The 10,613-nt window shown below is 35.8% G+C and overlaps 2 protein-coding genes across 2 annotated transcripts; one reads left to right on the top strand and one right to left on the bottom strand.

Moving 5' to 3' along the window:
• Positions 1-1,565: 1,565 nt before the first annotated feature.
• On the top strand, positions 1,566-5,612 carry LOC149249487 (uncharacterized). Its single transcript, XM_089456269.1, has 3 exons — positions 1,566-3,216; positions 4,515-4,643; positions 4,772-5,612. The coding sequence occupies exons 1-3, from the start codon at positions 3,214-3,216 to the stop codon at positions 5,186-5,188; spliced, it is 549 nt and encodes a 182-aa protein (XP_089312395.1). The 5' UTR covers positions 1,566-3,213; the 3' UTR covers positions 5,189-5,612.
• Positions 5,613-9,387: 3,775 nt separating this feature from the next.
• Positions 9,388-10,300, bottom strand: LOC149249486 (uncharacterized). The gene is made up of 2 exons (XM_089453129.1): positions 10,274-10,300; positions 9,388-10,145 (listed from the first exon to the last, which is right to left on the bottom strand). Exons 1-2 carry the CDS (start codon positions 10,298-10,300, stop codon positions 9,729-9,731), a joined length of 444 nt encoding a protein of 147 aa, XP_089309255.1. The 3' UTR covers positions 9,388-9,728.
• Positions 10,301-10,613: the final 313 nt, after the last annotated feature.

The raw sequence follows: 10,613 nt of genomic DNA, 5'->3' as shown, positions 1-10,613 counted from the left end.
TATAACACACATATAGATATAACAAAGGTCATATCCAAGAAAAACACTCAAATAGGGCAAGGAATTGAACCATTGACTTAACACATCTAGGAGTGCCTTAACAAGACATTTGATCATCGTGGACAACCTTTACATTTTATTCAAATACTACACTTTTTCTTTTCTATGTGGTTCATGGTCTTTAGAGAGCAATGACCACTATGCCCACAAAATTTTTTGTACCAGGAAGATCTACTCGAAAAAATCACTTTCTTCTTACTCAACCACGAAGCCTAACCTCAAGAGTTTCGGAAGAATTGAATGTGTGACCCCTCAACAACAGAGGTGCTTTAATGATGAGGACTCAACCAATTGAGCTAACCCTCATGGCTAAACTATATATGTTCTGTCCATTACATCAAAGTTCATCATGTCATTTGTGGGAATTGAACAAAATATTACACTTTTATTATAGTAGTTTATAAATATATAAATTTATATAATTTAAGTGTGACCCCTCAATAACATAGGTGCTTTAATGATGAAGACTCAACCAACTGAGCTAACCCTCGGCTAAACTATATATGTTCTGTCCATTACATCAAAGTTCATCATGTTATTTGTGGGAATTAAACAAAATATTACACTTCTATTATAGCGGTTTATAAATATATACATTTATATAATTTAAGTATGTATAACATCCTCCCAAAGCTAATTTAGCTTGTATTGATCTCTCCTTCATTGTCAAGTTTGACAGTGAGAAACAACATTCCGTTAGTGGAGGCAATCTGATTTTTTTTTAAGCGAGTAGGTTTTATCCTTTAGGGTTTCATTGTTTTTATTTTTTTATTACAAACCTCTTTGAATTCTCTATGATTTCAAAATGAGCTTAAGACAAATTTCAATAAAATTTTAAACTAATTTCAAGAAATTATTCATGTACATGTTTATGTTTGGGTTGAAATTTGGGAACCTCATCGAATAAATTCACCTAGGAATGAAATTTGGCGAACTTTGAATTTAATCAATTTTGTTCACCAAACTTGATGACTTAGGTCTGAAACAATGACATGGTAAGGAATGCCTTAACAATGCACCATGTTACCGTTTGATCTACATCTCAGAAGTTTTAAACTTTAACAATGCATCTTATTGCCATCTGAACTACATCTGAGAGGTTGTAAAAGACCAATCATAAATAATATAAACATATTTTGTTTATTCATGAAAATTTTCCAACCAGATTACAAGATTAAAGGGTGGAACACTCTTATTGAGTCACTGACCATAACACTACAATAGAGTGAAAACTAATAATGAGATTAGGTGAATAATTATGCCTACCGAATAAATAAACTATGCTGAATAACCTTATTGTCAAATTGACAAAATTTAAATTTGAAATTCTTTCCTTTTCCCCAAAAATTAGTTTAAGATAGTTTGGTAGCTGGCCAGCCAACATTCCACAATTATGGATGTACGGAGAGATGTCGGGGGCAGCTAAGAATGTCAGCCAATGGTACAAGAGATAACCACCTCACTTTGCCCCATTGACGCACAAATTTCTCTGTCAACCAGAAGCATATAATCACAAATTTTTGTAGTCTACCCAGTGGGAGGAATGCCCCGGTTTCCGCCGCCCGAAAAAACCTCAGACTCCGGCCGCCGGCAATTTCTCAGCCTAGCTCCGCCACCTTCCGCGAGCTCAGCCCAGCTCCGCCATCCTACGCATTTAATGACGTTTAATGAAGACGTCTGACAGGGGTTCCATCGCGTCTTGCCGCCATTCACACCTCAATTGGAATTTGGGAATTAACCGCTGGCTGCATTCGACCCAGCACTCCCCTGCAGCTCACCAGGTCACCAGAACAAGCAGAAACCGAAACCCTCCAGCGTTAAGAAGAATCTCCGAGTTGAATGATGACAAACTGTAAGGGAGGTTACCAAGCCCGCAGTGAAACCATGGCTCCATAAGAACCTTAATCATCATGAAGGGCGAGGTAACATTACCAACCTGCAATGACATTTCCCAAAACCGCCAAGGAAACTGGAAGGAGGAATGAAACGAACTACACGAATGAGTTCGAAGAGGGAAAAGTAACCCACCAGTTTGCAAACGGAAGAAGGGAACGTCGGACTGCAAGGAAAGGCAAACCAGGGGTCACATATTGACATGCTTCAGTTCGGGTTACTGTATGATGCATAGATTAGCTTACATTAGTGTTCCAAATGCGCAAGAAACAACGTTTAACATCATAGTTTTTCAAGGTTACTATCTAATCAAAACAAGGTGTCAACTTGTCATGAATAGGCTTAGAAACTGCACTGAAACAATCAATAAAAAGATGAATTCTTCAGACTTGTTTCCTGAGGAAACCCTAGGCCAAGCAAACTACAGAATTAGAGTTTGATTTCATTTTGTTACAGGTCTGATTACAGTTGAAGGAGCGAGGTCCTAGTCTTCTTAAAAAAATGTGTTTATATTGAAAAGTTTTCAAGTATTTTGTTTCTGAGCTGAAACCAGGCTGTCTTGAATCGAATGTCCTGGAGCTCTGTCTCTCTGGGCGGGCTATATATAAATGTATTTGGCTGGATATAGGCTACCATCATTGACAGATTTGCGTTATCCAATACACCAAGGAGTCAACCAAACGAGATTACATTCTAGAGAGTCAGCAGATCTTTCAAACTCTAAAGGATAACCTTAAAACGCTTCAAGCTACGATGAAATGAAGGGGAGACTAGCATTGATCCGAACTAGAATTTGCAATCGGAGATCCTTATGAACAGACCACTTTTATGAAAAAGGTATGTAAGAAACTATCTTTTGAGTGTTATGGTCCCTTCGCAATCCTTCAGCGAGTTGAATGAGTAGCCTATTCTCTACAATTACTAGCAAGCGTCAAGGTACATAACCCATTCCATGTTTTAATTTAAAGAAGGAAATTGCAGAGGATTTGATAGTTTCATAAGATTTACCTCTCCTTGATGAGGAAGGAAAATTGATCCTGATAGATGAGCATATCCTGGTTTCCAAAGATGAAAGGTTAAGAAACAGGGTTCTTAAAAATATCTGGTGCAGTGCAAAGATCTGCCCATTGAAGATGCCTCTTGGAAGGAACCTAACAGCTGCCAATATCCTTCATTGCTTACATTGATACAAACACATTCAGGAGAGCTAGACTTCCAATGAGCTCAATTCGTCTCACAAGCAAAACCAGAGCCAAATAAATGGTAATTTGAATTTACTGATGAAATTTCATGGTATGACATGTTAGTCAGAGGACTTTGTTTTCGTCGATTTAGAGGATTTTATTAGCCAGCTCATCCAAGAAGTTCAAACCTCTTGTCTGAGATCAAAAATAATAGTTTTTGGTCAAATTAAAGCTAGAATTTAATTTGTGGTTCTAGAATCGAACATAGCTGCATGCATTCAAAAACAAGGGTTTCTCTAAAATTAAATCTAGAGGTGTGGAACTTGAATCCAATGTAGTTGCAAGAGTTCAAAAACAAGACTTTTCCTAAACCTAGAGCTAGAATTGTGGAGCTTGAATGCAACGTCGTACTTATGGCTCTCACCTCGTTTCTTGACAACAACTGTGTTATACAGAAAAAATTTGGTCTAGCTGAACAAACACTATATTCATTCAAGATTAGTTTGTCTTTACATTTGGGAGGTGAGTGGCTCACCTGAAAGCTTTGGTTATTCTGTTTATTTATTGTGTATGTGATTGGAAGTTTAGTCTTAAATTTCTTCAATTTTTCACTCTAAATTGTCTTCCCAAGCTTTTTAGTTCATAATCAAGTACTCAGCATTCCATCTTTCCTATGAGATTTTAAGGAAAATATATTGTGTGAATGTCTGCTGGATGGATGCTTTGTTTGTCTAACTCAGTTAGAAAAAAAAAAGTAGATCTGAAAAGGTTTGAAAACACAATATAGTTTAACTTTGGACTATTAAGTGCACAACTGCAAGTCTGCAAATGATACTTCCCTTCATCCAGTGGAAACTATCTAAATAAAGGATAAAATTAGACAGTAACCTGATACTGATTCTCATACAAACATCCCTAACAACCTTGAGACTTAGTTCAATCTCTAAAAGGGATCATCATTCTAAATTTAACACATCGGAAAATGGAAATCAGTGATGCCAATGAAAATTTTCATTGATCTTATACAGGCTAACGAAGTTCATTCATTTATAGGTCAGTGGAGAGGTGACCATATTTCTTTAGTGCAGATGATAAGCTTAATCTGAAAATGAGGAACCCTTTCATGCAATACAGAGCATTCTCTACTTTTTCATAAATTTTCAATCTCATCTAGTGTTCTGATTTTCTACAGAAGGAAAGTTTATGGTTATACTAATGTATAATAGTTCCGGCACTGTTTTCAGTTCCTAACATAAACTATTAAGAGGTGTTGGTTTTACAGCCTTCCCTTGTCAGTCTGTTCTGCCTAGACACTTGCAATAATGTTTGTTAAAGTCCTATAGCAGTGGAGTAACTTGTACTTAACTGTAATTTCAGGAAAAGGACATAGCTGCGGCTGCAGGGAAGCTTGCAGAGTGCCAGGAAACTATACTTGTTCTTAGTAAGCAGTTGAAGGCCCTTGCTTGCCCAGTGGACACCATGGAATTTCCATACGAGGCAGAAAAGGTATAGTCAGGAAAAGGTACATCTTTCACTCTAGGGTGAGATCTGTTTTGCTAATAAGAACCAGTTGAGACTAGAGATTCAAAGCATGCTGAGGAGAGCCTGACAAATTGTCAATTTTTCTATGGCAGAGAGCTGAAAGGGACCAAAGATATGAACTGGATGCTCCTTGGAGTCCTCGTAGCCAAAGTGCTTCATGGGCATCAGAACCTGAGAATATCAGCACAGCAAATGGCAGAGGACGTGCTAGTGAGTGGACTAGTGAATCTGGCCTTGCTGCTTCTGATCTATATAAAGTGAATGTACCAGATTCACAAATTGTAGATTATTTGGATGGACGTTTAACAATGCATACCTATTCTGATACGGAAGAAAGCTCGCCAGCAGGGTCTCTAGTGAAATCTACACAACAGAGAAACAAGTTCACATGTTTCTCATCAGGAAGTGAATTCCCAAATTCTGTCAAAACATATGGAGGGGAGTCACCTACATCGTCTTCATCATCATCTTCTTTAGCATCCACTTTCTTTTCAAAGTCACGGGAGTAGCTTATGTAAGCACTTTCATGTGCCAGAAGAAGTCACTAAATGGATAAGCAAGGAATTGGGAAAATTACGGCCCGTTTTGCCAGCAAAGAGCATAAATGTCACTTTAATTCATTCTAGCATGGCTTGTGATGTGGCTATTGAGCGGCAATAGCCTTGCAATTAGAATGCCTGTTACCAGGAACTTCAAAATTGTTACATTCAGTTTTGTATATTTATAGCTTTGGAATATAGCCTTCGTTTATATTGAAAACTTGTGGCCATCAATATACTGCTAACTAAACTTGATTTGTAGTTGTAGTTAGTTTGGAAGTTTAATCGAGTACTTGTGAAGAGAGAGTGAAGATTCAGCAGGTTAATAATTGCAGAGCCATGAATCTATGCTATTTTTAGATATTTTTGAACATTTTGCTATCTTTAGTTCATTTTGTGTTGAACTGGTAACAAAGAAAATTATTCCCTTATTAGTAAAACCTATTTTCAATCTTATGTGTTGTCAATTACCTGATTTTCCATTTATCAATTGCAAGTAGAGAGGTATCTACGTACAAGTAATTCTAAAATCACCCCTTAGTGTTTACCTGGGGAAATATTATTGCATTATCTCATTTGAATAAAAGTATCACATCATTAACTTATATTGATAGTTTGCATTGTATTGAGCACTCCCCTTTATTGACAAGTTTATTCAGATTTTGTACGATTTCATATCTTCAAACCTCTCTTTATGGGTCTTTTAGGTCTGCTAAGCCTTCCTTTATGCTGATTTGTGATGGTTTATGCTGCCTATCATAATATCTTCCCCATATGGGCTCTAGCTGAATATCGTCATCATGTTCTGCAATCATAATGTATATGTTTGTCATATCTGTCATATTTCTTAAAGATAAGTTTTTGGCTATAGACTGAATTTTGAGGGAGGTTAGAATGATCTCTAAGCATCTGAAATAAGATGGTTTACTAGTTTGTAATATTTAATGATTGCAATACAATCTTGCATGTGTAATAAGCTGGTAAGATAGTGTTTGCTATGCAATCATTAAATATTACAAACAAGTACTCTTATATTATACAACATACAATAATAACAGATATAAATCTATTTTCTGAGTTTCAGAATATCTACAATCCAGGTTAAACCCGGATTTCTATAGATTTTGAATTAACCAAGATGTTTGAAACTACAATATGAACATTTTAATTCAAAAATTCAATTCTATCAAATCACCAAATGCCAGCAAAGTGGTGGTGATTTAGTTCATCCTTAGATTATGCCAACTAAGAGGGCCTGCAGTAAAATGTCCAATTTTAAAGGTACATGTCCCCTAATGAATCCTCCTCCCACTCTAAGTAGCCAGTATTCCACAAAAACAATAAAATAACATTGTTATATGATATTGGTCGTACTCTTATATTATACAACATACAATAATAACAGATATAAATCTATTTTCTGAGTTTCAGAATATCTACAATCCAGGTTAAACCCGGATTTCTATGGATTTTGAACTAACCGAGATGTTTGAAACTACCATATGAACATTTTAATTCAGAAATCCAATTCTATCAAATCACCAAATGCCTGCAAAGTGGTGGTGATTTAGTTAATCCTTAGATTATGCCAACTAAGAGGGCCTGCAGTAAAATGTCCAGTTTTAAAAGGTACATGTCCCCTAATGAATCCTCCTCCCACTCTAAGTAGCCAGTATTCCACAAAAGCAATAAAATAACTTTCAACATGAGAGAGAGAATTCCAACCTTTAAAGTACAGAAAATTGCCAATCATACCAACAATTTCTAGGATAATCAACTAGGTTGGCCTTTACATGCTACACGCTGATATGATGCATAGCAGACCTTAGACCCCTGCAGATTGCTATCACCACGAGCATAAACAAGAGAGCACAAAGGCTCTGAAATTCCAATGAGGCAACAACCCTAAGAACAGTAATTACACACAGCAATTCAAACAACACGTTCGACAAAAATTTCTTCATAAAAGTGTCTCAACAGGTTTTTATATTGACTTCAACAATTTTATGGAATTGACAATACAGGCCACTATAGGTTTTCCCGTCACAATTTACAAATGGACTATAAGCCCCTTCGATTTTTCATGTGTTTTCCCTTCACAATTTACAAATGGGCAATAAGTCCCTTCAATTTTTCATATCACAAAGCTTGCTTCAAGTGCCCTCAATTTCTAAGATCACAAAGCATGCTGATCTCAGACACAGCCAGGCATACAAACTTGAATCTCAATTTCTGAAAACACATAATTAATGCTTATCTCAGAAGCAGCCAGGCATGCAAACTTGAACCTCAATTTCTGACAACACATAATTTTATGGTGTTGAGGACATCGAGATATTACCAGATGCATCACAATATGAATATATCTCAATGTGTGTAAAGTTGGCAATAATATCGCTTTAAGAAATAAAATTTGTTTTTGACAAGAAAACATCGCAATAATTTCAGAAAACCCACGAGTCCATGAAAAATGTCATGACACAATGGATATTCCGCTTTACTACTGAAAGGCTAACCGTTTTAAAGTTAAACTCATCTTCAAAACGAAGGGAAGGGGTTTGAGAAGGTGGGTTTCCACCATTTTTCTTTGCGCTAAGCGCACCAGAAAATTGAATATTTTCACTTGCCACTAAAACAGAGTTTATTGGGTAATCGGGATTTATTCGTATCTACAATTTCTGTTTCGTTTCTTTTTTGGTTTATGGTGGATGACTTTTCTCTTTTGATCTTCCTCTCTGCTTTTGGATGGTTTTATAAATTGTTTCTAATGATGATATATTTGTAAGCTCTGGACAGTTTTTTTTTGGGGGAAGTTTCCCGATTAATCTGCAGTATCAGACCTATCTGTCAATGTTCCAGGATGGGACGGCCATGTTATGTAACAGAACTTTATATTCTCTTAATATAATCCGTGATGTTTTTCTCTCTGAAAAAAAAGGTAAAGGTAACAGATTCTAACATTTCTTTTCTGATAGATTTTGCAATGTCCATCAAATTCGCATCTTCTTACCGGATTTTCAGTCAGATCTAATTTAGATTTGATTTTCCCATCTTCTTACCGATTTCTAGGAAGAGATCTATGATTAATTTAGATTTAATTAATTTATCTGCTGCATTTTTTATATTTTGAATCTAGTATTACAGCTTAGTTGGAAACACTGAGAATTAAAGGTAAACTTATAAACTAGTTAAACTTCAACCAATCAAACACTAAGAGAAATAAACGTTTTTATATTTTGAATCTAGTATTACAGCTTAGTTGGAAACACTGAGAATTAAAGATGAACTAACTTATAAACTAGTTAAACTTCAATAAATCAAGCACTAAGAGAAATAAACGAAGAACCAAGAAAAAACAGATCCTTTGAGGTTCAAAGATTCACACACATTTCTAATAAGAGATCTACCCTTGATTTAAATTTAATTTATTTAATCTGCTGCATTTTTATATTTTGAATCTGGTATTGCAGCTTAAATGCAAACACCGAGAATGAACAAACTTATAAACTAGTTAAACCTCAATCAAAGCATAAGAGAAGTAAACGAAGAACCAAGAAAATTCAGATCCTTTGATGTTCAAATATTTTTTTATAATACTCAAAGAATCATACCCATTTCTAGTAAAAGATCTACCATTAATTTAGATTTGTTTTATTTCATCTGCTGCATTTTTAATTGAATCTGGTATTGCAGCTTGATTGGAAACACTGAGAATTAAAGGTGAACAAACTTGTTTTAAACTTCAATTAATCAAGCACTAAGAGAAATAAACGAAGAACAAAGAAAAATCAGATCCTTTGAGGTTCATATATTTTTTATAATATTCAAAGATTCACACCCAGTGATTAACTCGCTCACTTGTCACAATATTTCCCTGCAAATGCAGCTCCTGAAAATCATGCACAATTTGATACAGGCAAAAGCTTTCAAACCCATTTAAAATGGCATAAACAAGCACTGTTCCAAACTTTGATTATTCTAACAGAATCAACATCGAACTATTCCTAAAAATCCACCCACTACCGTTTTATCCAAAATCCACATCAAATTATCCACTTCAGTTTTGTTTTTATCAACAAATCAATAATATAGAAAGTTCACATACATGGGAACGGTATAATGATGACCATTATTTGGAACCATAACCGATATAAATAACCGGCGGGTAATTCACTCTTTCTTCACAAGTACTCGATTAAACTTCCAAACTAACTACAACTACAAATCAAGTTTAGTTAGCAGTATATTAATGGCCACAAGTTTTCAATATAAACGAAGGTTATATTCCAAAGCTGTAAATATACAAAACTGAATGTAACAATTTTGAAGTTCCTGGTAACAGGCATTCTAATTGCAAGGCTATTGCCGCTCAATAGCCACATCACAAGCCATGCTAGAATGAATTAAAGTGATATTTATGCTCTTTGCTGGCAAAACGGGCTGTAATTTTCCCAATTCCTTGCTTATCCATTTAGTGACTTCTTCTGGCACATGAAAGTGCTTACATAAGCTACTCCCGTGACTTTGAAAAGAAAGTGGATGCTAAAGAAGATGATGATGAAGAAGATGTAGGTGATTGCCCTCCATATGTTTTGACAGACTTTGGGAATTCACTTCCTGATGAGAAACATGTAAACTTGTTTCTCTGTTGTGTAGATTTCACTGGAGACCCTGCTGGCGAGCTTTCTTCGGTATCAGAGTAGGTATGCATTGTTAAACGTCCATCCAAATAATCTACAATTGGTGAATCCGGTACGTTCACTTTATATAGATCAGAAGCAACAAGGCCAAATTCACTAGTCCACTCACTAGCACGTCCTCTGCCATTTGCTGTGCTGATATTCTCAGGTTCTGATGCCCATGAAGCACTTTGGCTACGAGGACTCCAAGGAGCATCCAGTTCATATCTTTGGTCCCTTTCAGCTCTCTGCCATAGAAAAATTGACAATTTGTCAGGCTCTCTTCAGCATGCTTTGAATCTCTAGTCTCAACTGGTTCTTATTAGCAAAACAGATCTCACCCTGGAGTGAAAGATGTACCTTTTCCTGACTATACCTTTTCTGCCTCGTATCGAAATTCCATGTGAAGCAGAGAACTTTAAGATACGCAGAATTATATATATAAATATTTATTAAAAATATGAAATTACAGATGATGATATTACAATTGCAGGTGCCTGGCTTATATACCGCCATGGACACCCTTTGGGAAAGGGCATGATCTTATGATCGTGCCCTTTTGTCTAATTAAAATTAAAATTAAATAATAAACCTAAGTTAACTAATTTTTTACATAACATTGCCTTCCTCTCGAAAGAATACTTTGTCCTCAAAGCATAAGTAACGATGGATGTTGTTGAAGAATGATTCATTCTCCCAGAAAGCGTCTTCTTCGG

The sequence above is a fragment of the Pinus tabuliformis genome, chromosome 7 (genome assembly GCF_031772625.1).
Source record: "Pinus tabuliformis cultivar Carrire ecotype Pingquan chromosome 7, CPIR1, whole genome shotgun sequence".
NCBI classification, from domain to species: domain Eukaryota; kingdom Viridiplantae; phylum Streptophyta; class Pinopsida; order Pinales; family Pinaceae; genus Pinus; species Pinus tabuliformis.
Note: the sequence above shows the minus strand (reverse complement) of the source record. Positions and strands in the feature narration are given on the sequence as shown.

What these genes read in the sequence shown, in the direction of transcription:
- LOC149249487 (XM_089456269.1), top strand. An exon ending in TTCCATACGAGGCAGAAAAG is followed by an intron (nt 4,644 to 4,771) that starts GTATAGTCAGGA and finishes TTTCTATGGCAG; the next exon opens with AGAGCTGAAAGGGACCAAAG.
- LOC149249486 (XM_089453129.1), bottom strand. Translation starts at nt 10,300, where the DNA reads ATGGAATTTCGATACGAGGCAGAAAAG. An exon ending in TTCGATACGAGGCAGAAAAG is followed by an intron (nt 10,146 to 10,273) that starts GTATAGTCAGGA and finishes TTTCTATGGCAG; the next exon opens with AGAGCTGAAAGGGACCAAAG.